Here is a 27,406-nt window from a genome sequence, read left to right as displayed (position 1 = left end):
ATCCTTTTAGACCTTGATGCTCATTCCCTCACAGGTCATTTTTTTCTTTTTTTCCTCTCTCCATTTGTATGCTCCTGCTTTGGCAGTAATTCAATTCTGTCTTCAGCTGCAAGGGTGGTTTTTTGGGGGTGGTGACAGTGGTGATGTAACTTTATTTAAGACATTTGAACAACAGATTAAATTGTAGTATCAAATTTTTGTCTTTTTCCTTGCTCTTTTACTTTATGCTAGCAGATATTACTACTAAACATCAATAAAGGGTCTTACAAGGCCTAGTCAACCTACAGTTGATACAAGGCTTTATTGTAATGTTTATCCACAGTCATTTTTAACAGTCACCGGTAACCCAAGTAAGTAGCTACACCACTGTAACCACTGAGGAGAGAAGGGAACAGTAAAGGAAACATGTATAATCCAAGTTACACCTACACCAATTATCTTACATTAAATTATCAGAAAAATCCTTCCTTGATATTTGTTCCCCACCCCACTTTCCCCCCAACCTCCCCAGTCTGCTGCAGCTTTTTCAAGTTTAGGAAAACCTAAGTAGATAAAATGATAAAAAGCCTTCAGTGAAAATATTTCTAAATACATTCACTTTTGATATCCTTTCCCACCCAAAGGCTATTTAACTCTTATCCCTAGACACATCATAGTAGTCATAGATGAACATAAATCACTTAGAAAAAAATTAAACTGAAGTGAGACGGGTTTGACCATTTTGCTCATCGGATTCATACATACTGCTCTATTTTTCACCTTAATGTTGAAGAGTTATCTATTAAAAAGGCCACGTTTTTTAACTATGCAGCAGGCACGTAGAAAATGCTGGGTGCGCTTAAATTCTGCTTATTCCCTTCTGCACCAATATATTGTCATTTAGGTACAGAATGAGCAAGATTGCTGCATGCTGATTTGAAGGACAGGAGCATTCATGCATGTTTTCATTTACTACAATGAAACAAGACTTAGCTTAAAGCACTACAGCCTCTGGAGACACTACAGGATCTCAACTTCCTTTAAAACACACTTTTGTTAACCTGCCTTGCAATATAGAATTCTATTTGCTTTGTTATCTTCACAACTTTAATGCATCTAAGAACTATGACCAAACTTCCAGCTTCCTCCACTTTGTGGCTTACAATACTAGGAATCACACCTGAATTATGGTTCTACTGAAATCTAAATTCCTACTTTACTTAGCTTTTTAATTAAAATAAGACCTCACCACTCTTACAGCTTAAAAAGAAATATGCTGTTAAATAACATACTTCAGACAATGAACACTGTTGTAGATAACTCTGAGTTCTTTTATTTAACATTCTGAAGTAACCAAAGGAAACTTTAAAGGAAAAACAAAAGCACTTTCTAGTATGAGGTTTAGTACATTAAAGCTGCTTTGAAAAGAAAAATGTGTTAAAATTAATTCAAAACTGATTTCAACTGCTAGTGGGCTAAAAATAAACAAATGGTCTTTAAAGTGTAATTGGGAAAATCCAAAGAATAGGATTACATGTAATGAGATTGCACAAAGTGTAAAACGCCAACAAACTCACACTGAAAAGAAAATACCTTCTCTTTATTTTTTTAAAGTTCTGTATGTAATAGCAGCATTACTTCACCTATATGTTAAACTGACTTGACTACGACTAAGATTCCTGCTTCTGAATGACCTTCCTTTGAGCCTGGGAATATTGCTTTCATGAAAGTTCTGTTCTCATGTTGAAGTTGTACAACACATCTGTGTTTTGTGGTGTTTCTCCACCTGTGATGACTGCACAAGGAGTCTCAGAAACCAAAATCACATTAGGAAGAAATTACAGACAAGTGAGGATCAAAAGACAGGCCCTGCGTACTCCAGACTACTGTGTGACCCAATAACCTCCTGAACTGCTTAGCCTCCTTCCTCCCACCCACTTTTATTTAACAGCAGTAACTCTGTGTTTGTATAGTACTGTGCCATACAGTTCAAGCAAAAATTTTCACTAGTCAACACTGATGTTACCATCAATAATAATAAACCAAAATCTTCTGGTATAGAAATATTTATGCAATTGAAGTCACGAAGCTTGGTTTTTGTACTATGAGATCAGTGACTCCACATTTCCCCCTTTGCAATTTGTTTTTCTGTTCAGCTGTAAGCGATCCCTTCTGGTTATTAATACATAAGCTACAGCATCAAATTGCAGTTATACTTGACCCCATTCTACAGTTTCACAACTGTGTATAATTTAGAGGTGTATCTGAATGATATTTTGTGGTTTACATTAATATATCTTGGATTTAACCAAGTTTAAGCACAGACAGAATCAGCATCTTTAGTGTTGTCAAGAATTAAGAGTTTTTGTTTGTTTTTGTAAAGTAACCTGGGCAGACAGAGCACCAACTTTCTCAGTCTCTGAATGACTCGTTTCCAGGTCTCTACAAGTTCTATCTTCAATACATAAAAATACAGATGCAAGAATAGAAATAAATGCAATTTTGGTTTATTTAAAGGCAAAGAAGTCATCCACCTTTTTTTTTAACAAGTTATCTCTTTGATAAGTAAGGCTCTTAGAGCTCATATTCACTCATCTTTTTATTTCTAATTGTATAAAGTTATAGCTTTCTAAGCAAATGCCTGCACTTCATATTCCAACATATTTGATCACACAGTGTCACCAGTTCCTCTGAAAAATGGTTACTTACATTAGATCTGGATTTGTTTTTTATATGCATGTCTCCAAATAAAGGAATAGCCTTCTATTTCTAAATATCAGAAAAAAAATAACTGTATGAAAAACTTAAATCCCTTAAAAATGTGTGCTCCATCATCATCCATCCATGGGTGCATCAACAAGTTCCTGTCATACATCAAAACACCTGATTGATTTAGAAAGCATTTTGAGTTACTTGTAGCACTAATTTAAGTTTTTGAAAAGCATCAAGCAGTTGTTAGTCTCTTTCTCTATGACATGTAGTTACCTTAAGCCCATTAAGACACCAGCAGCAATTCTCTTACAACTTGTTACAAGGAGAGTATTCTATAGAGTGACTTTCATATTTTATAAGGGCAAGCAAGGAATTTAAGAGAGTAACTTAAATTTGACATTAACACCTGCCAGTTTCTTCTGTCTTCTATAGGTCTGCAGCTGCTCCCACACTCCCAAACTACAGATAAATTCATGCATTTACTCTTCACATATAGACATTACTTTTTTCTTTTTATTATCACTCATTCTGTTGTAACATGAACTTGCAAAGAATCCACCAGGTTATAAAACCACTGAAGTTTCATGTTAAAAAAGAAAAAAGCACCACCATTTTTGCTATTTATACAAATTGTAAGAAAAAAAAAGCAACGACTACTGGCAAAACACTCCAGATCCAGATCATGACTATGGAAGCAAAAATGAGTAATACATAAAACTGAAAGAGGTTATTTCTCCACACCTAAACACACCCTTTGAAATGTCACTATAGAAAGGCTATCTAATAAACTCACTATTCAACAAAATGCTGGCAACGTTCTCAGGTGAAAAAGCTGTCCCATTTTCTTTTGGAAACATTCTTGGGACACAATTAAGGACAGACTTCACAGGGGCAGAGTAGGGTGGCGAAGAGGCTACTTTACAATATTGTGCCCAGCTGAAACGCAGTTTTTGCTTACTGCACTCAGGTATTTATAAAACAGAAATTTTCAAAACATTTAACTTAAGTTCACTTTCTTAGCTATATGGATTCAGATCCCTGAGCAAACAGGAACCAACATACCAGAGATTCCAATGTGAAAGGGAGGAAATCCTCTATTTAGACTCCAATACAAATTCTGAACCAAAGTTAAAAAGATATTCTTCTAGAGAAAAACTTGACTCAAAAAAAAAAAAAATCAGTGTAGTTGAGGACACTGCTGCTGTCAGAGAAATCAGGTGAAGCACACACTGCACACACTTGCCAGTGAAATGTAAACTACAGAATAGTTTTAGTTCTAACAAGTTTCCCTTCAGTTCAGCTAAAAATCCTTGTGTTGAGTTTCTACAGCGAGCTTTCTAAGGTGATTCCAAGAGGAACATAAGCATCAGAAGAGCGAGTTAAGTCACTGAGTAGTTCATCAGAATGCAAAGAGGGAGAATTCCAGTGCTAGAGGCAGACAATGGCAATATCTCAGGAGCAAAACAAAGACCGGATGCATTCCCCACCCCCCTCCCCAATTGTTCAGCAGTTTTAAATAAAAGGGTGGCAGCCAATGGAAAATAAATAAATAAAATCAGATTTGCAGTTTAAGCAAAGACAAAAATTAACACTACGTTTGAGATCAGGTCTAATTTTCAAGTACTTATTTTAATAAGTCATTTATATTGTCAAAATTAAAGAGACATTTAATCTCTGAAGCAGCAAGAAGATACTTTCAGCGTTATTTCTAATTTGAAAAGCAAAAGGGCAAAACTTTGGAAGTGACTGAGCTGGTCTGTGGGTAGGAGGAAAGAAAATTGCTTCTTAAAGGCACTACAGTTTCATTTGTTTACATTAAAAATTCTTAATTCTTGGAACAATGGTGCAATCCTAGCTGTCAAGCAGAGACATTTAGGTCTGGAATTGGTGTGAAACTCACCAGACATCAAGATCAATCTGAACTTTACATATTTGCAAGCCAATGAAAAAAACCACAGATCTGTTACTACTTATAGTGATCAGCATTTAGGCAGCAGACAAACTTCTCTGTCACATAACAGAAAATAGTTTCCATGACCTCAGGCTTCACTGCTTGACATTAACACAGGTGAACAAATACAAGACCCAGTAATGGCAGCGCAGGACACATCAGCTACCTCAGAATGTGGGCTCCACCAACTGGCTGACCTGTATTGCAATTTATTTTTCTACTTTCACCACTTGTTGGACCTCGTTAAGCTAGTCAGCCCTGCAACAGGACACAGGACAGACATTATTAAAAACATACTTAAGTTCTCTTTGTAAGGGCATCTAGTGACAGGAGGAGGGAAAGTGGCTCTAAACTGGAAAAGAGTAGATTAAGACTAGATATTAGGAAGACATTCTTTACTGCAAGGGTGGTGAGACTGAAACAGGTTGCGCAAGGACATTGTGGATGCCACCATTATGGAGGCACTCAAGGACAAGCTGGATGGGGCTTCAAGCAACCTGGTCTGGTGGGATGTGTTCCTGCCTATAGCAGGGGGTTGGAACTAGATGGTCTTAAAGGATCCTTCCAACCCAAACCACACTATGATTCTATGATAATTCAGGGTAGTTACAAGTCTGTAGCTTATATATTTAGAGAAGAAAACTTAAACCAAATATAACACTGCAAATAAAGAAATAAATAGGTGTAGGTTTGGTGGCCCTGCTAGGCAGGGGGGTTGGAGCTACATGATCCTTGAGGTCCCTTCCAACCCGGGTCATTCTGTGATTCTGTGAAATACTGTCCAGCTTGGAATGAGCACTTGCAACTTCCTTATGCGGTTGGTATCAATTTAACTGTTCTAAGCACGAGGAGAGTTTTACTCAAGACTAAAAGAGAAACAACCATCAACTTTAGAAGACCATGTGTTTGAAGCGTGCTTTTGCTTTTTAATAATGATTTGAGGATGGGCAAGAGAACTGAAAAAAGGATGGCTATCCACCCCCTATGCTCAGGATTATTAGATAAACACTTCATTCCCACATAAAAGCCTATTCAGATGCTTACTTAATCACCCCAGAGAAGAGAAGCCCACAGCAAGCAGGTAATGATGAACAGGTCACAACACTGCTTTACTACTGTGCAGTGCCACACACCTAACCTGCAACTAGGAGAAAGTCTAGCAGTCTACAAATGAATGAACAGGTCTGGTACACTTCCTGGTATTATCAGAATCAAAAACCCAAAGCTAAAAATAGATCTTGTGAAAAGCTGTTGGAAAAAGCACAGCTATCAGAAAACACAAGTTTGCTAAGCTAAAAAAGTACTTAATTGAAAACATTCAAAGCCTGATGAACTCCTGAGAAACTGAAGCTTAACATCCTGTACAACACTATGGCTCTACTGCAAGCTCACAAACTAGCACACTTCCAGGAGCAATCCATGAAACAGATGCCTGGCAATAAATTAAGCAGGTGGACTTTACTAAGGGATTCCAAGTTTCTAATTCACGGGAATTTTCATGTTTCTTTATAATTGAAATGATGAGTAAAAAAAAACAACATTCTTTTCTCCTAGTAGATCAAACTCCTTCATAATCAGAAATATCATTTCTATTATTAAGAACAGTTTGCAGTTGTGTGAAATCCTTCCATGGTTCCCTGAAATCAACTCATATAAATTAGTTACTATCTGCTGAAGTTGCAGAATGAGAGGTACATCTTATCTAGGTGACAAATTATCACACAGTAAACACATCAGCCCTAGAAATTCTAGCAAGTTTTTATTTCGAGACACGATGCCATTTGTAATAAATGTGTTCAAGGTTTAAAGATTATTAATAATCTTGGTCATACAGTATTTTTATCAGTGAGCGCAACGTGCCTTTAAGCAACCAGTTAATTTGGTACGTTAGTCATAAGTTTACACATCAACACTTTAATGATATCTATGACATATATTTGCACCTTTAACTTTATTCTTTCAAATATCTGGTTAACACCTCCCCACAAAATTCCACACATAACCGTCATTTTTGCATCAAAACAAAATCAGGTTTGGTAAATTAGATACAGTTTGGAATTGGCAACGCGTCAACTAGGTCAATAAGAACTAAGCACTAACGTATGTAAAAACTTCAATTGAAATACAAAGTATTAACTATGTCTCGCTTTTTTTCTTTTTTTTTTGCAAGACTTTCTAGAATTTACCGATGAAACTGAAAGTGTCTCATATGCTTCAGCTGGACTAAAAGAAATCTAAATTAGTTTGAACTGCCAATTCAAATTTGGTCTTGAACACACCCAATGCACATAAGAAGTGATCACAGAAACGCATTATAGAATGGCCTGGGCTGGAAGGGACCTCAAAAGATCACGAAGCTTCAACCACCCTGCTGCAGGAAGGACCGCCAACCTCCCTGTCTAACACTAGACCAGGCTGCCCAGGGCCCCATACAACCTGGCCTTGAACAGCCCCAGAGACAGGGCATCCATAGCCTCTCCAGGCAGCCTGTTCCAGCACCTCACCACTCTCTTGGTAAAGATCTTGCCTAATACCCAACCCAAACCTCCCCTCCTTCAACTTAAAACCATTTCCCCTTGTCCCGCCACCAGCTACCACAATAAAGAGTAGGCTCCCCTCTTTTTTGTACACCCCCTTTAGGAAGGTTGCAATGAGGTCACCCCACAGCCTTTTCTTCTCCAGTCTGAACAAGCCCAGATCACTCAGCCTGTCTTTGTAGGGGAGGTGCTCCAGCCCCCCCCTGTGTCTTTGTTGACCTCCTCTGAACCTTAACAGCTCCCTGTCTTTCTTGGATGGGGACAATAACATCATTCCAAGCAAATAGATAGTGTATCTCAATTCACACATCATGAACTCCACACATTGGGAGGTGGTGGAGTCACTGACCATGGGAGTGCTCAAGAAACATTTGGATGTTGTGTTGAGGAATATGATTTAGCTGGGAAGTATTGGTAATGGTTGGACTAGATGATCTCCTAGGTCTTTTCCAACCTTAATAATTCTGTGATTCTGTACATCCGATATGCAATCTACATTTTGTCATAGAATCCTTTAAGTTAGAAGGGAGTACAGTTACTTCTGCTGAACCTGTGTATTAGAACTAAAAAGAACATACATACAGGCTTTCAATTATTTAACGTTTGATGATGAAAGCTGACAGAGCTGTAAATAATTCCTAGATTTTATAAAACTCAGATATTAACAACTGACTGGGCAAGAGGGAGATCAAGGAAAAGCAGACATATTTCAAGTACACAATGGGAGGATTTTTAATACTTTAATAATGGGGAGTGCAGACAAGAGAATAAATAGATTTAAATACTGCAGAGAAATGCTTCATTCCTTCTGTACTGCAGCACTCATTCCTCCTTAATAGAACAAAACACGCATTTTGAGAAGTGAAAAACCAATCCAAGTTCATTAGCCTACTTTAAAAAACCTGAAATGATACCCCTTCATTTCATATTATGTCAAAAAGAGTGGGGGTTGCATAGCTATTTTCTTCCCTAAAATGAACAAAGCCTCATGAAATTCTGTACTCTGTTTAAGTACCTGAGAAGTAGCGTATCTGAATCAGAAGCATTAAGCAAAACAGTGACTAGTTTTTCTCCTGGAAGATCATGAATCATAAAAGACAGAACCTCCACCAAGTTTCACTACTCCATTCAAAATCCAACAAGTTTCTCTTACCCAATATAGCTTTACCCTATTGCTCCCAGCAAGACTCAAGCAATGTGGAACAGTAAACTTCATCATTTAGAATTGATTGGTAGACTAATTTTCCCAGTTAATGAAACAATTTAGGAAATAGGAACTACTTCAGAAGCCCAGTTTGATCTTCAAGGTCAAGAATACAGGATTAGGGTTTCTAGTAAAAAATTATGATTATAGTGTGTATTCCCAGCAAGAAGGAAAACACAACAGGAAACATATAAGTCTCAGTTCCAGTATTCTGGAATATGCCATATGAATTTACTTATCTGGTACCAAACTTCTTAAGTCTGATAGGTCAGGGTCATTCATAATCCCCCAGAGCAAAATAGCATTTATTACTGATCTACAAGGTCAAGAAAGAAGGAGGCTAATAGACAATTATAGATTTACCACTGACAAAGCAATTCAGTATCTAGTTCATAGTTGTTCTGTATGCCACATGATCAGGTCTGTTGTTTCTCATAGGGTAAGCGGAGAAGTACAGTGCACAAAGAAGGAAAACTGCAAATGCACCATCCAAATCATCACCAAGTGGCTATTCTTGCAGACATGAGCATAAAAGGCTGCTCAGGTGCTTCTGAATTTATGATGCTTGTGATGCTTTGGTGGACTAATGAAGAAGACAGAGTGAGCAGATGCACAACCTGTTGTTCCTACCGAGGATATTGATAAAAACTCTTGAAAAAACAACAAACAAAACCCCTCAAAGTAGCTTTTCTACTGCAATTAAGAAGCACAGTTAACATCAGTTTCCTCAAAAAAAACAAACAAAAATTATTTGATCCTTCAGAAGAGAGATTCTGAGAAGACGCCAATGTCTCCAGTACTTGGAGCTGTTCAAGGCCAGGCAGGGTGAGGCTCTGAGCAACCTGACCTGATCCAGCCTGATGTCCATGTTTATTGCAGGGGAGTCAGCCCCTTAAAGATCCCTTCCAACCCTAAGGACTCTATAACCTCTTCCAAGAACATTAAAGAATCAAAAATGACTTCACTTCTGCTTCAAGCATCAGCTCTCAAAGTGTTACGATAGGCAGTAAGTTAAAGTTCTCACATAAAACTGGGCTTGGACAATCCCTCCTTCGAACCTTGGGCAAGTATTTCTAGAGTCATCAATTAAGAAGCATATTTAGCAAGTAAGACCGCAAGTTTCAGTAGCAAAAAATCATCATACCAAGTAAGACTCTTTATGGACACACGAGTACATAGAGTCTCTCAGAGCTTTTTTGCCTACAGTGCCAGTGTGGAAAATGTTAGCTAGATAAACAAGAAATCCTCATTCTGTTGAATTCTGTCTGTGTGACAAAGATCTTTTGCTGGAGATTATGCCAACAAATCAGATATGACTGGTAGCGCATCCATCTCTAGGGATAGGACAGATAAATGGATGGCATTTTCAAGGCAAAATTGTGTCAAGTATGAAGGGCATTTGTGTACCACAAAATTAACATGGAACTAACAAAAATGGAGGAAGACAAGTAATGCAGCCAGGTTATAATAACACAGGTGGGTTATTGGAAGGATTCATTGAGAGCAAATTCTACCGTATGACTTGTTAAATATACTTTAATCAACCATTACAAGAAGTACACAAGCATATCTGAAATTCTGACTGATTACAAAGTCAACTGCCGTGCAGGAAGGAACAGTCTCTCCTGCTCCTCCATGGGTCTACCTGACTCAGTGCTACTGTACACCAGGTATAGAAAGCTTCTCTAACATATTAACATTCTATTCTCATAACAAGAGGACAACAGAGATTAACACTAAAGTTTCATGTTGCTTGAGAAATCCCACACCCACAAAGTAAGAGCAACTTATAGCAGAATAACCTAGTAAATCAGTTATCAAAATGAAGAACCTCCAGGATCACAATGAGCCACTGAGTTATTGTGTTCTAATAACATAGACATTATTGTAACTGCTACTGAACATGGACCTGACTATCCTTTGTTTGAAATACCATTTGAAAAGACTCTGTAGAACTCAAAGTGCAACAGAAGGAAAGGCCACACAAACAGATGAGCTTATTATGGCCTCTACACTGCAAATGGGCTAGTACCACACTGCAGGTGGTAAACTTTGAGCAGTATTTGCTACTAACAGCCTGCCTTAGCATGTACATTCGTACCTACATTTTTCCCCCCACTTGCTTGAATTACTTGTTTCAAATTCAAATCCACTACAGTGACTCAAGTCATTACACTCACTGTCCACCAATACCAGCTATTACCATGCTGAGTAAGTTAGAATACCCGAATAAAAATAAATATTGAAGACAAAAGGGGAGAAGACATGAAGGTTAGGAAGCATAAGGAAAAACTCCAAATAAAAACAGTCCTACAATACATACGCATGGGGGATACATTGAAATTAAAATTAAGGATGTTTATAGGCAGAATGAGCTTGGAATCAATTTCCAGGAGAGAACAGTTAAGCCCTTTCACATAATTACAAGTATACAGAAGTCCACAATAAGAAGATAGAGCACTTCTTGACACAGCATGATCACCAGAGACTGACATTTCCTGAGGAAGGTGGTGAGGAATCCTTGCTCTCAAGTACCATACAAAGAATTTAGCAGCAATACCTGAATGAAGAAACTGAGTGGACAAGACACTTAAGAAGACGACACTGCAGAATCTTCCTGATGGAAGGCATAAATTACCTTGGTAGGAACATTTTTAGCATGAAGCAAATAAATTATATGGATACTCCCTACAAAAGCATATATAAAAAAGGAAATCAAAAGCTAAGCGAACTTTTTGTTCAGACAATTGCCAATATTATTTCTAAACAACAACAACAAAAAAAAAACCCCACAAAGGATTGAAAGATAACAATAAGTAAATTTAATAAGTCGAAGAGAGGAAATAACTGCTCACAAAAGGATTAAAAGATCAGGAGGCCCAAGAGTAAGATTGAAGGCACACAAACCAGAATGTGAGGAAGTCCAGTCTCTGCATTGCTCAGCTGGTAGCACAACAAACTTTTGATACCAAATTTGGTACAGCTGGCACCTTGTACAAAGCAGTTTAAGGCAGCTGTGTACCTCAAGTAAATCTTATTTTTCTCTCCCCCAGCAGATGACCTGCATCCAATCTACCAATCACAAAAGAGAAGCTCTCTAAAATCTGCACAATATATGGCAGCAATGTTATTAATCAAGGATACTCAGCAGTTCTGTACCAGTAGTATTTTAATCTGGCGTTTAATGGTGTAGCACATGTTAGCATGAAAAATAAATAAGATCTACAAAACTTTTTCAACAGAAGTTCTGAAAAGCAGCAGCATATTCAACCTTGAATTAATTACACTGCCCTCTGATTAGGAATCTAGTTTATAAAGCAGTAGAATTAGGATAGTGGCAATTACTACCCTTTACATAAAATACTTTAACTAGTCTAACTCAGATGTTTGAAAAAGCTGAGACTTGTGGAGTGCAGAAGGTAAGTACTACCATCTGAAAACTGGGCACTTTTAAGATTAGCATGTAGCACTTCTGAATACAACACAGCAAAGCAGCAACTGTTTCCAAAGAGATACCCCTTAAGTGCAAGTGATCTCTAGTTGCTACAAAAGCCAGGATGTCCCATATTACAAGAGTAGGACGCTACTGAGTTACACAGAATCTGAGTTGAGAACCAAGAGGTTACACATCCTGCAACCTTCCACTTACCAACAGGCCTTAAAAATAAATTACAAATTTACATCTGGTGACATTTACCCAACTCTCACACCTACAGTATAACACAGTGATACAGAGATGCAAGTCTAGATGGATGCTGAGAATCAAGCAATTAAAAGTAACAAAGCAAACCTCAGAAGCATTCAGGGAGAAATAAAGCAGGTATCTAGGAAGGGTTTAATCCAGCTTCAAGGCATTATACAGGAATCAGGTTTGTGCCAGAAGTCAAAACAAAAATATGATGACTTGTCACATGCATTTTTGACCTCAGAAGTCACGTGCAGCTGATCACAACCAATAAAAAGGAGATTCAACCTTTACTACTCAGTACACTTCTGCAGATTCAGAATCCCATATTCTTTGTAATACATCATATACTCCCTCACAGTATTAAATAGATGAGCCACTACATCCATCTTTCTTATTCTCTCCTCCCTTCTTCCTGGCTTCTCCATGCCTTTAGCAGATGGAAGGATAAAGTGTGAGATTGGTAGTGACAGAAAGATATATCACATAATAACTTCACACCCTCAAAGAAGCTTTTCAGTCTCCTCCAGAATATATGGTAACTAAATTTAATGCCATCCTATTCTTCAGGAGTTTGATAGTGACACATGAAACTCAAATTCAGTTCTCTATCAGTGTCCCAACCTATCAAAGCTTCCTCTGAGTACACAGATAACATGAAAGACAAGGTCCCAACTAGGACAAAGAAGTTTAAGTTAGCGAAGTCTATAAAGCTCTGGCTGATCCCTAAACTGCACATAAACACACTGAACTCTAAAGGTTAGAATAACAACCTTGTTTGAAGCCTTGACACTTGAATCATATTCAAGAAGGGATCCATTGTTACTACCTACACAAAACACCCCTCTAACACAGATGAGAAATTAAAAAAGACAAGGGTGGATAAGGGGGAGAGGTACTAATTTTCCCCATTGCAGCTGTAGGCAGTATGAGTCCTGGCCACTTGCCAGTAACTGGAATACAGCTCCTCAACAACATGAGCTGATCTGATAAATCAATCAGCGTGACAAACTCCTGTTCTTTCCCCTTACACAACTATTAGTGCTTATTACCGTAGCAAACCAGTTCAGGAGACTCAACATAAAACTTATGAGAGCCACAAAAACCATTGTAGGTCCCCCAAAACAACTTATAACAGAAGGGCAGTTGGTTATTAGATTATTCCAGTTCCACTGCAAAAGGGGATAAGCAGAACAGTGTTACTGTTAGCAGTGCTGTAATCTTGTTGATTAGGATGCTGTTCAGTCAATTTACTTTCCAGCTCATTTTAAACTCTCTTCAAAAAACTGTTGCTAAATGAAGCAGTTATAAAAAGAGATAAAAGAAATCACAATCTTGTTCTCTCCTGGGAAGCCGCTTATACTTGACTCAGGAGAAACAGCAGGTACACAGCAAACCTGCACCGAGTTAAACTAATTCTGACCTTTCCCTCCTTTTCTTTCTCCTGACATATTTCCCCTTTGTTTGCCAGGTTAGCTGCAACCTAGATTAATTTCACAGTATAGCTTATTGAGTAGTTTAATGAATAAATCCTTATACCAGTCTACATAAATCATGGAAGTACAATAAGTTCAGGAAGAAATAACAGCAAAATTTTATTGTGCACCAACAGAACAACAGAAGTTTGTAGTTTCAGTTAATACAGCATTACTGAATGACAGCTCAGCAAAAACCCAGAGCAGAACTGTAATTACAAACATCTTTTTGTTGTTTACAGAAGTCACAGTTTAAGAAACTCTTACTGTCTTAGTTTGTACAAAGCAGAAAGACCAGAGTTTGAATTGCTCAGCTCTCCATCAAGCACACAAAAAACAGCTACCATATAAGAACATACAATACACAAGTTCAAGCTATGTGTAAAACCATAGACAAAGATTACTGCACTTCCTAGGAACACTTCAAATTTGAATAGCTTCCATATACTACCATCCAGATACAAGCAGCATGAAAAACAACCACAGATTCCATCCACACTACTCAAGACAAGTACATTTACTTGTATTCTTTGCAACACACTTCTATCCTGAGAGCAAACAGTTCAGACAACGCATTGCTCCCACTCTGCATGCTCTGTGTAGCAGGTAGAGTTTTGCCTTTCATAAAAGCTCCATATATTCTTACAATTGCAAATCCACAACAGATCAGTGAAATAACCTCAAATTGACTGCTGGATATACAGAGCATTTCTGTCCCCATCTGCTTTTTAAACTAAGCCTCTGGACATCATTATTCTAACTTTTCTTATATTGCACCCCCAAGAAAAAAAAAGTAAGATATTTATAAGCACATAACCACAGCAGGAGGCAATGACTTAGAGAGAGGAGCTGATGAGTTGAAAAGGCTTGTGAGAGAGAAGCTCATTTAACACCATATATATGAAACAAAGATATTCCAACAAAAGCAAAATAAGTCCCATGTGTTTTCTCACATTTTAGTCTAAAGATAGCTCACATGATACACTGCACCAGTACTCAATGACATACATACACTAATTGGGCCTAAACATTTTTTCTTAATCTATTTTCCATCTTTAATGGGAAATAAGGATGGTACATCCAGGATCCTCTCACATCCCAGTCAGCTCATAGTGCCATAGGCAGCTATGCTGACCCGATGATTTATTTCTGCTGTTATTCACCCTGCTTCTCTCAGTCCCACACCCCTCCTCATGCTACCACCAACATTCAGATTTTTCTCTTTCCTTTTTCACAAGCCAGTAGCTTCTCTCAAGTTGAGAATTGAGCACTGAGTTAAAGCAGATCAGTCAGGGGTCTGCTGAATGCTGATACAAACACACATGCAGCAGGAGCGTGCAGTCAGGATTACGGTTTCTCTGCTCTGGTAACAGTTTCATGAGACTTGATGATGCAAGACAGCACTTCACTATACTTTTAGATTATGATTTTATAATGCAGTATGTTCAATAATTCTGACTCCAACTCTGCAATATCAGTTTGAGCTACTCCCTGCATGACACCATCCCCCAAACAGCATCTAGAACATCTAGAACTGCTTGTGAACCTGTGCTGAGATCCCAGTCTAAACTTAAATCCTGTTGCATTAGGCAAAGTATCACCAGCAGGTCTAGAGAGATGATCCTTTCCCTCTACTTAGCACTAGTGAGACTGTACCTGGGATGCTGGGTCCAGTTTGAGGCCCCTTGGTGCAAGAGAAGCCCAGATGTGCTGGAAAGAGTTCGAAGAAAGGCTACCAAGATGATGGGATTGGAGCAGCTGTTTGTGAGGGTGACAGAGCATTAGCACAGGTTGCCAAGAGGCAAAGGAGTCTCCTCCTTGGGGATCCCCAAAAGCTGCCTGACTGTAAGCCTGGCACCTGCTCTGGATATCCCTACTTAAGAAGCTGGCTCCAACCAAGTGACATCCAGAGATCCCTTCCAGCCTTCAATATCCTTCATTTCTAGTCATCTTCTATCATTTAAATAACACGTTACCTCTCTTACCTGTTTTAGACTGGAGTTGCGCTAGGAATTTCACATCGCTGCTCAAAGCACAAAAGAAGCCCACAAAAATCTTACCAGTATCAATGCTCATAGTGGACAATGACTATATAGCTGCAGTAAGCTTGTTTGCTGTTTAGAGAACCTAGAATGCCATGGAAGCAAAAGTTCCAAAGCAGGTATCACTTCAAGGCCATTCTTGTATACAGTCTTAGTGGCTTGACACGTGAAGAGCACTGGACCAAAGCAACCACAAGCAGACAGACAACACAGAAGAAATACAGTGGAATCATTAGACCTGATACTACATTGGCATTATAAAACTACAAGAGCCAGTAGCATGCTGCAGAGTACTCATAGCCACAGGGAAAGTGAGATCATTTGTCCACATCGTGGGAACAAAGACATAAACAGTTCATGCAGGAGTGTTGCGAGTGTGCAGATAACACCAAGCACAGTGCTACAAATCTCTTATTTAAAGGAATTTGTTTTCCTGTAAAGTGCACATGAACTCACTCAAAAAGAACAAGCTGAAGCAGAAATTCAAATACTGTCAAAACAAACCACCACCTCTGAATGTTTATAATCATTAAAACAGAAAAAACAGAATTAGATACACTGACGTATCCTAGTTTAGAAAGTGACAGTGAAAGCAAGGGAGATGATGATTTCACAATCAGACCCAAAAAACTGTTCATCAGCTTTCAGCTTTCCTAAGGAAGCAACAATAGCAAGGCTGTTTGCTGTCAGATGTGAGCTAAATCAAAGTAGAACTTCTATCCTCCCCCTAAATAAAGGTGCATTTGTTATGAAGTAGTCGTTAATATTAAGATCTTTAATTTCCACAATGAAAGGTTATTTGCTGTCTTTCTCATTTTCACAACACAAGAACCCAACAAGAAAACTTCAGCTTCCCCACCTAGAGCTACCTGCCACTCTTCATTAAGAAGCCTCAAGTTACAACACTGTGCTTTGAGCATAAGATACGTGGTAATGTAACAAAAAGCACCAGTTTATGCTGTAGTATCTTTGTGCAGCCCAGCTGTTACCAGGTCTGCTCTGTGTGTCCCCATCCAAGTTATGTGGCCTCAACACACCCACCAACTCTTCACCTGTAAAGTTCCACTACAATTGATCAGTGGGGTCAGTAAATGTTTAGGAGAACTGCATAAATTCTATTTCTTAAGGCTGACTACAGTCTGAAGCAAGATTTATAGCTCCACACCAAGGCCTCTCAATCAAATGGAATGAATTTAACCAGTTCACGTTTGCAATGTTTTACCCACAGAGAACTGAAACAGAATTTTGAGCCATTCTGTTTCACATCTCAAGTTCTTTCTCAATATGAATCATTGTGGAATTTGGTTGTGCTGCCACAAGCACACAAACCTGAATTCAGGGTATTCTGTTTGCTACTTACATTAAATCAATACAACCCCATACCTAGGACAAAACATACCTGTAACCACTATAAAGTCTATAAGGAGTACTTGTTAGCATGCATTGCACACAAGACCTACAGAATCAAGATCCACAGATGACTTGGAACAGCATCTGGTTTTAAGCTCTGAGTCATGCAAGAGCAAGGTACTACGGAGCACATCCATAAGGAGAAGCCTTGGCATCTTAGGAATGCTTTCTGCTCAGCACAACATGCACAAAGCTCACCATCTGAACAGCCGTTTCATACCTATTTGGGAGTTATGGAAATACATCCCACTCGATTACTACACAAAGAGGTTAGGGTTTTTTTTGTACCTTCAAATACATTACACATCAAGTAACAGAATTCATGCTAATTTCAGTAAATTTTCATCAATGTTTTTCTCTTCAAGACTTAAAGTGCTTCAACATATTAACCTGGGACATAAAGTAATATTCCACAAGTCACTAATTAACATAATAGGCTGGCAAGAAACAAGCTTTTAATTCTTAAACCCATGCAAACATTCACGTCAGCAAGAAGGGTTTGATGAACAAAGAAAACAGTATTCAATAACAGAGCCCTTGGAGCAGAGGTCTCGAACCAATACTGACCCTCAAGCAAACAGTGCATTGCAGACAACTGAGTTATTTCTATCTTGCTGTTGGGGATACAAACAATCTGTTGACTATTAGTCTCAAGCTGGGCAATCAGTGTCTTGGAAGGATTATTGCTGGCTCAGTTTACTATTTCCATAAAGTAAGTGGATGACGCACCCTTCACATACAAAGGATTTCAAGGTGTTCAAGTAACACTATACTGCAGAAATGCAATCATCAGATTTATATCAATCCAGTAGATGACTCAAGACATCAAAACAAAGTTGCTCATTCAAAGGGCTAACAGCAGATGATATGTTCTACTTTCTTGTTTCACTTCTTAACAATGCTTGACAAGTTATAATCCACAAAGCTCTATCACTATATTCATCAATTTCTGCAGAAAAGAATCAATGAGGGTAGAATAACTTGCAAGATTCCCCTCTCCTTGACATGAAGGTAGCACAAGAGCTTGGACTCTGATTTACCGTATCATTTACACTGCTTTGCTATATAGGTACAACACTCAAAGCTCCCACATTATGCCAAATAAGTCATATCAACAATCTCATCCACCACTTCCCTCTCCTTTAGACCTTCCAGACAACACTAATTTTGGCAAGACTCTTCAAATCTTTAAGAATACTTTGCTGAGTGAGACTAATTTATGTTTTTAAAGTTAATTAAAGCTAATCTAGAAGTTAATACTACAGAATTTCTAAGCATGTGTTCTACCTCCATTACTCTGACTACTCACTTTCCCACCACTTCATTTAGGCTCTCAGCCACAGTTTGTTCCATAGGCACAGCAAGTAAAAGCTCTTACTGGAGAGCTCCTCACTATAAAACCATAGCCCACGTCCCTCCTCCTTAGCACCCGCTAATCACATAATACAGGGCTCCTTCCTATTAACTGAATTTTGCATAACGATTATACAATGAAATTATATTCTAAAAAGCCATCTCCTTTTGGTCGGGATAAAAGAGCATGAAGTGATAACATAAAGGAATCTATGAGAAGTGTAAGCAATTACGTTCTGGTTTTACACTTAACAGATCTCAACGAAAGAGCCACCCAAAATGAGTTGGAAGAAGTTCCTCCAACACAACACACCTGCCCAGCAGAGGTCCCAACCTACAGCGATGCTCCATCTCACAGAGCACTCACTGCATTTCCTTGCAGCCCTTGCGTGCACTGGTCAGGTGCGACTGCATGTTCCCTGAGCACACCCAGCTGCAATGCTCTTCACTGGCTCAAAGTCCCCTGGTTATCGAGCAGCCTTTCAGGATTCCAGTTTAGATTGAAAACTGAAATGTCATCGAGTGAGATGGAAGCAGAGGAACGGCTGCTTCACGTGTAACTTGTGAGAGATCAGCTCACCACATTTCAATTAACATTAAGTAGGAAGAGCTTCCTCAGTGATAATGTAATTAAACCACGTTCTTCCTACAGGTTTTCCTAATATATGCATATGGAAACGGGTTTCTTTTCCTAAGGAATACCACATTCCACCTGAAGGAGCGCAAGCACACACAGGTGCCCTAACACCCCCAGGTGCCATAACAGGTGCTTAGCAGCACTCCAAAAGACACACGGAGCAGCCAGCAGGTTACCAAGGGAAGAAAGAAGGCAAGGCTGATCCCTGGCAGGTACATGTCTGCCTGTATACACGGGCCATGTCCAAAGCAAAAGGGGCCGCACCGGGCGCTGCTCATCCACTCGGTTACAACGAGATGCGCTGCTGGGCTCAGCCGTCAGCGCACATCACTGAGCTGGACACACTATCTTAAGATCAGTGATTTCTGTTTCCTTAAGTACGAGAGCTCAGTCGAATCGACATAAACGCGCGGCTCCAAACATCCAAACGTTTACGTACCAAAAAAAAAAAGCACAAAAAAACCCCAAAAGCCAAAAAAAGCAACAAAATACACACACACACACAAAAAAACAAACAAACAAAAGCCCCACACCACAACGCGACCAGAACGGAGACGACGGCACCGGATGCCGCGCAACGAGCGCTGCCCGCAGGTACCGGGCGGCCGCCCCGCCGGGCCCCGAGCCGGGCCGCAACGAGATGGAACCGGGCTGCTGCCAGGGCCCCGCTCCCACCGGCAGGGGGGACCTCGCGGCACCGGGGCAGCCCCGGGGTGTGGAGGGGGAAAAGCGAGGGTAGAAGTGCCGTCGCCATGACAACTTCCAAGGGGGAGGGAAAACTTCAAATCCCAACCGTCAGTGCAGAGCGGCTCCCTCTTAAAGGCGCCGCCACTCGCGGGCTGCTCCCTCCCTTTCCCCCCCGCCCCCCCCGGGCGCCGTGGCGATGGAGGAGAAGAGGAGGGGGGCGGCCGGCGGCACCGCCGCGCAAACGGCGCGGAGCCGAGACAAAAGGAGCCCAGCGGGGAGCGGGGTCCGGGCCGGCGGCCGAGGGAGGCACCGAGCGGCCCCATCGAACCCGGGGGCGGCTCAGCGCCACCACGGAGCCGCCCCCCCCCACCCCGTTCTCCCTCCGCCTCTCCCGCACGGAGCCCGCTCGCTTCTCTCCCGCCCCCGCCCCTCGTACCGCGGCCGGGCGAACCCTCCCGCCGCCCCCTCGCTTACCCACACAGTGCATGAGCCGGTGCCGCCAGGAGTCGAGTTCGCGGCGGACTCCTCTCCGCTCCGCCGTGCAGCGGGGGCTCCGGCACTGGGAGGCGGCGGCGGGAGGAGCGGGAGCCGCGGCGGCCATTCTGTCTGTTCCCTTTTCCATCTGCCTCTGACCTCACGCCCGCTCATTTACATACGAGCGCGCGCGCCACCCAGAACAGCCGCGCGCTCCCCCGACTCCCCCCCGCCGACTCAGCGAGCGCGCGCCCGCGGCCCCCCCCCCAACTCAGCATCCGGGGCGGGGAGCGCGCGCGCCGCCTGGCGGGTGATTGACACGTGTCCCCGCGACGTCACGACGCCCTCCCGCATCTTCCCGCCTTCCGGGCCCGACCCCTCCCCGCCGCAGCGCAGCGCTGTCCGGTAGCGGGGCCGGCAGCGGGAACAGCGGCAACTTCACTCCGACCCGTTCCGTTTCACGTCGCTGTCCCTCCGCCTACAAATCCCGTGAGGCAGCGCGCCCACCTGCCGTAGCCCGGCCGGGGCGGGCCGGCCGCAATGCACGCCGGGAGTTGTAGTCCGCTGAGGAGGGTGGCGTGGGGGAGCGGGATATGATGCGTACCCCGCGGCACTTCGGGGCTCCTTTAAGGCGTGGGGAAGGCCCGGGTTCGAATCCCCCCTGCGGCGCAAGTGGTAGAAGTGCCGCCCTGCTATACAGGAGGCTCGAATCCCGGGGGTTGGATTCGATGATCTCTAAGGTCCGTTCCAACCCGCACGAGACTGTGATACCGTGTGAATAACCCACAGCGCTACGCCTCCCTAAGGAGCCTCCTGGAGGCTGACAGGGCAGATCTCAAAGTTTCCTCAACTATAGAGCGGCTCTTGGTCGCCGCTCTGCCCCGGGGCTGCCTTGGGGGGGGTGTGGGAAGCTGTCAGCTCCGCCCCGGGTCTGGCTCCACACAGCACCACCCAAAAAACAGACCGTATGGACGACCAGTTTTCATAGAAGTGAACTTTGATCGCTTGTGTAGAACAGCTAATTGAGCTTAATGAATCCAGCCATCAAATCACGCATCCATTTAGTGGAATCACTCAGGTGATCGTGGTTCCACAGGGACACAAACATCCTGCATCTGAAGATTCTTTTCTGAGACGCCTGTGATTAAAGAAGAAGCAGAGAAGACACCCCTCGTTTTGTTCATCTAACACGTTCTTTGTTGTAATCGCTAAGGAAGTGAACACGATAATAAAGTTGGTGGGCAGGTTTCAAGGAGGAGGAAGAAAGAGGAAAGAATTCTAAGCTGATTTTTTTCCTAGCTGCCTGGATTCTCTATTGCATGGCCCTCTGAAAATACTGCCTCCATGCAGACGTGCCAGAGGCTGGGTTTTGAACAGCTCCCTCCCTTTGAGATATTTTGTTCTTCCAAGTCTAAAACTAAACCAGACGGCCAAAAGGTCCTGCTTAGTCAAACCATCAGGGGTGTTATTTTTAAATTAATTGCTTTTCCTTCTCTGCAAAAATGACTTCCCAGCCAAGAGATTATTGCTTGTATGGACTTGATCCTGCTTGTCTGAGCAGGGAAACTCCAAGACTGACTGAGGGCAGAGGCAGCAAGGGAGAATTCTGATTTAGTTCAGTTTAGCTGATTGCCCTCCCTAATTTGTAAGAGATCAGCAAGTCAGCTAACTTAGTTTAAAGCTACAGGAATTATCATTATACATGTTTCATCTGCCATATACTAATGTAGTCAAAGTGGCGCATGGTTTGGTACTACAACTCTATCATAATCTGACAGTCTAAATTAATTTTCTTGAATATATATTGGAGAGATTTAACTATCTTACTGATGTGTTGCAAAACTGTTCATCACCAAAACCTCTTTATAATTAATCCCTAAAGGTGAAATTGTCTCCTGTACAGACAGCATTGCAAAGTACTGCCTTGTGGAAACTGGGGGTGAGGATGAAGCATAATTGAAACAGACTAATGTGAACAGTCAAAGCCTTTTCAGATATTGTCAGATACAACCTGGGGTGGTGAGCCCTTACATGAGCACAATTTGGAAACTGAAAGTGTTTCTGGTAAACCAAAAGGGTTAAATAAGGAACTGTATGATAGCTTTATGACCAAGTACTGCAGAGAACTATTAATACATAGAAACCTACTCAAGGTATCAACCAGCACAGGTGAAAAGGTTATGCCTGATCTTATGGTTCAGAATTCATAACAACCTTGATCAAAAACAGCTTTAAGAACTGAATTCTTTTTATAAAGGTTGAAATTCTGTATGATTAGTTGTGGACATCTGGGTAGAGGCTCTCTATGGCTTGAATCTTTTATTCATATTAAATTAAATCTTTAAACAAAAAATACTGTCCTTGCACAATTCCCTGGTATTCAGTGGCTGCATTTTTTTCAGCAGTGTGTAAAATGAAAAGTACTGCTATGTCTTAATTACAGGGTCTGTCTTTGGGAATCTCATCAGTATTGGTTAATATTGCCGTCTCCCAACATACGTGCACAGCTGTGTCTTTGCACAGGTTAACAGAAGGACAGCCAAGGTGAATTTCAAAATGTACAATAACATTTTTTTAGCCAAAAACTTATTCTTGAATCTCTGGCTAGGGAAAACAACTGAGAAATCCACAAAGTGAAGCTTACCTTAAGTAGAAAGGCAGCAGTAAGCCAATCAAGTCACTGCTGTACTTGAGCCCATGCTATTGATCTAATTCTAAGCACATGAAACATGATTATTGCAGACAGATGAGTTTTTTACACAAACATCTTTGTCCCTCATAAAGGAAGATAAAAATTTTTTCTGGTTGTACATTCTTGCCATAGTGTTCCTGCAGTTGTGAGGGCCCAAATGTGCATGAGAGGATGTTCTCTTATCAGACCATTTAACCTGGCAAAAAGCAGCCAGGCTTTTAAGAATATAAACAAATTATCAATACTAGCTGATTCAATGGAAATGTGACCCCATATACCAAACTAACATTGTTCAGAGCAAACAAGATTTAGAATAAAGCTCTACATTAAGTATTTATGATAGACATGCCCAGTTGTACATGATTATTTAAGACATGAACAGGGCTTTCAGTTTATTCCACATTAGAATAGAGATTGAAATTTTCAAAGGTTGTTTTTAGGTCTTAGTTTATCGCTACTGTTTAGAGGCTAAGGGTAATACTCTACTAAAGTGCTATACAGGAAATTCATCTAACTTAATACAGAATGTTCACTTACAGTGCTAAAGAGAAGGGTTTCTTCCAAACCAACTCACGTAAGCAATCACAGAATCCTACATGTTGAAAGGGACCTCTGGGATCATCAAATCCAACTCCCCTGCTAAAACAGGTTCCCTATGGTGGTAGGTTGCACAGGAAAATATCTGGATCAGACTGGTATTCCAAATTTTACTTTACAGAGTTACTTCTCAAAGCAGAGCATAAATTCAGTGGACATTAAGGTAGAGGAAATGGAGCTTTAAACAATACATTCTTGCAAGTTGACATTAACTGCTACTATGCAAACTACAATAAAGATTTGGGGTTTTTATTCTATAAAAACCAAGTAGAGTACTTAGCAACTAGAAATGTAACAACTTATGTTCAGTACTGATCTAAGACATTTATTAAGTGTTCTTCTGAGGATGATAAATCCTGTGTTTCATCACTAGCCTGACAGAATAAGGTGCATAACTGGAGGGAGCCAACCTGAAATGCACCCCCTGAAAAAAAAAAAAAAAAAAAAAAAAAAAGAGAGAGAGAAAGAAAGAGAGAGAGAGAGGAATTAGTCTTCTATAGATTAAGCTGCTGTTTTAACATGTCATTATTTGACTATTAAAATTAAATTTAGAGGGAAAGTAAAATCTTATATATACTCCTAAGTGATGTCTCTATAGAACTATCAATCAAATATTGCTGTATTTTCCTTTCATTTAAACTGTTATCCCATGTTTCTCACAGCTGAGTAATGTCACTCACTCACTCTAAAGTTTCCCAAGTGGCTAAGTAATTTAAGTATGCCATCACCAGAGCAACTCTGCAGCTGAAAATATACTGCCATTAAACCCAGAGAGAATAGATCGCTAATTGCAGCTTAATATTAGCAATAGATGTGAAATACTGAGCCAGCCATCAGAGCATGTGCTGATGATTCAAAGTTATGCCATTACCGAAAAGACAAAGGACTGTTTACTGTCCTCATGAATGACTTTTATTATTATGCTAGCTAAGTATTCACTAAATCTAAACACTGAAAGGGCTGCTAGTTCTGCTGCATATATCAGATTAGCTACCTTTTAAGCTAAGGAGAGCACAGAAATCGCTTTTCCTCCTTACATGAAACACCACATTGGTGGCGTTTTCCCGTGTGACAGCAATGCCACTGCTGTGCAGGACAAGACATGCAGCCCTTGGAGTATCAGAGAGAGATGGTGGAGCCTTCTGAAAGGACTGCAACATAAATAGGGAGGTAGAGTATTTCACATGTGGTGGCAAACTCAGTTTGCAAATGGCTGTTTCAACAGCCATTGCCCAGGGAGCAGAGCATAGGGTACCATCTCAGAAGTCTCCAGCATCTCTCCAGGAGATGTATGTGTGACTCTGAAATGAGGAGGTATGCCTGTAATTTTCTTCCCTTTCCACCTCTTGTTTAAAATTCAAGCATGTGGGCTTTCATCATTTGCCTTGGAGGACACTTTTAGAACTAAGTATCTATATTCCCCAGCAGTGCCTTGCCCATAGCACTAGGTAAATGTGGTTTGGAAGCTGGTGTGATTCTGAAAGTGCTATGGCCACATCAGAGCAAGGCTGGGATCCTTCTCATTCTAGTTTGGGCACTGTACCTCAGAGATTCAGATATATTGCTTCTCCATCTAGCCTCTCTATTGTATTACGTTCTATGGTGTATTTTTTTTCTTGACTTTCAGCTTATCATTGAATCAGGGTAGGTTTTAAACCTCTTCTACACCATCATAGCCAGAATTACTTTGAAATGGAAGTCAAGAGTCTCCAGTCCTCACCTGATTTCACTGTCATGGGCCTAAATACATAACAGAATTTGTGATCTGAAAGTAAAGGCTAGCAATAAATTGTTCTTTAAGGTAGAGACTGCTGTAACTGTTGTGCTTTACTATGCTAATAAATAAATAAATAAAATAACATCATCTTTTTGCATTAAATGAGTAAATAGTGTTACAAACCAAGAGCATACCACCACTTCATCTGACTTGGTTGATGAGGTTTCACAATACTTGCCTCCCCTTGTGACAAGTAACCCCTCTTTAAGTTAATTCTCTTAGGCATTCTCACAGTCAGCTTCTCTCAACATTTATCAGCTGGGTGTTACTGCCACAAAATAGATTCCAGTGTGATTCTATTCGTTGTTCAGGCTGAAAAGCCAAAGGAGGTACTATAAATATCTAATAAAATAAATATCTAATAAATAAAGAAATGGTATTTATTACTGCTTGTTAAAATGGGTTCCAACATTTTCTGGTTTTGTCTACAGAGCTGTTAAGTTGGAACAGAGTTAGTTACTTAGCTTGCAAAATCCAAAGTAATTTTGATCTTGATCTATTTCTTTTTTAAAATGTGCTTTGAAAATAGCTGTTCTATGGTGATGCAACCTCGAGTCCATAGGTTAGAAGAAGTACGAGAAATCACTTCCAATAGCAACTCAACTATTTCATTGTACAATTCATTTAGAACTCATTGTGAATACTCAGGTCTTAGTGATTTATTTTTAGTGTTTATTTTTGCAACTCATTCTATAGATTTTTCACAGCTACTTCTATTTCAGACAGCTTCTCTGCCAAGTTCTCTCTTCCCAGAAATAAGGGTACAGCATAAGGATCTCCATAGCTTCTACCATCTCCAACAAAGAACTCGTTAAGTTCCCCAGCAGTGGCCTGGTTACCCATGAATGCTCCTTTTTTTCTTTTTTATATGTAGAGCATAACTTCTAAAATAAATCTCAGCTCCTTTTCCATACTGACCTTGTACAACATTTTTGCATTATTGTTGGCAACAAATTATTAGAAGTAACATCTTTTTACTACTAAGACCTATATTTCTTATCGGGATCAATATTTCTTATCAGTGAAAACAATATTTTAAAATATCTTGCACTTTCTTTGTAGCCTAGAGAAGTATAGGAAAATGTATTAGAATATAAATAGAGTCTGAGTGACAGAATTTTACTACGCTTTCAGAGATGTGAGGAATTTCAGTGGAAAGACTTTCTATTTGGTGTAGCCTATCCAGATGTCACTTGCAAGACAGGAGCTTAGAGTGGTACTGGGAAATTCCTCTGCATTGCTGTGTGGGCCTAAGGTGCTAGTGTGAGCTCATGTATACATGAAAACTGACCTCTCCAAAACTAAGGTCATCTAAGACAGAGCTGGCCTGTCAGATAGAAACCAGCCAATGTCAGCACAGCTTGTTATGGATACACAGGTAACTTTTGTAAAATGCAGTGTAAGCATATGAATTCCAGTACAGAATCTGCACGCTCTTCTATTCCACTGGTAATCAAACTTCCCTTTATAACAGCCATCACATTCTCACTGATCAGAGCCCTTCCCACAACAGGGTCCTGGCCAGACTCACCAAAGCCTTAATGAGGTTTGCATTCCCAAAAACTAGAAAGCTTTTACTAGTAGTAATTAAACCTTTCCCTTTATTTTCTCATATGGGCAACACGCTGGTTAACAACAGGTGAAACTAACAAGACATATCATCTCTCAAAAAATTTAAGCTAATTCTGGGCCCAGTAAGGGAAGAACAGTGAAACGTTTCCTACCTCCACTTGATTATGAAACATTTCTTGGATGTAACCAAACATGCCCATTTTAAACTTACAGTTTCATTTATCTCCGCAGAGAAAAGAAATCCCCACACTGCTTTTTCCTTTGACACACTCTCCTGCTGCTCCCAGCTGTTCAAAGCTTCAGTTAAAACAGCCAGACTATCTCCTATTAAAGATACCTAAGAACAGCATGCTTAGTGTTTAAACAGCTCCATGTGTACTCAATTATGAAAGCAATTAATTTAGTCAAAGACTAGATTAACAGCCATCTGTGGCCTGATTGTTAAATTTGAGTACCTGAGTATACTTCTGACCAAAATTATCATGACCAGAGTCTTATATAGCACATGACCTAGTGAGAAGTCAATGGACAATCAAGGACATCTTGAAATGAAAAGAGTTGAACATTAACTGTAATTATTATTTTATCACACATATCACTGATTTATACAGAATTTATGATT

General features: G+C 40.4%; 1 protein-coding gene across 6 annotated transcripts in view; it reads right to left on the bottom strand.

Moving 5' to 3' along the window:
• The window catches only part of LCORL (ligand dependent nuclear receptor corepressor like), a 67,780-nt gene extending 47,366 nt beyond the window's left edge, over positions 1–20,414 (bottom strand). For 2 of the 6 annotated variants that reach the window (XM_015862621.2, XM_015862622.2), the window contains exon 1: positions 20,147–20,414. In XM_015862621.2, the coding sequence (XP_015718107.1) occupies positions 20,147–20,294 (148 nt within the window). In that variant the 5' untranslated portion in view covers positions 20,295–20,414. The remainder of the gene's footprint in view (positions 1–20,146) is intronic. The other 4 variants (XM_015862623.2, XM_015862624.2, XM_032444531.1 and 1 more) reach the window with 4 other exon arrangements.
• Between the last annotated feature and the right edge of the window lie 6,992 nt (positions 20,415–27,406).

The sequence above is a fragment of the Coturnix japonica genome, chromosome 4, assembly GCF_001577835.2.
Source record: "Coturnix japonica isolate 7356 chromosome 4, Coturnix japonica 2.1, whole genome shotgun sequence".
Lineage (NCBI taxonomy): Eukaryota > Metazoa > Chordata > Aves > Galliformes > Phasianidae > Coturnix > Coturnix japonica.
The sequence above is the reverse complement of the archived record's forward strand: the minus strand, read 5'-3'. Positions and strand labels throughout refer to the sequence as shown.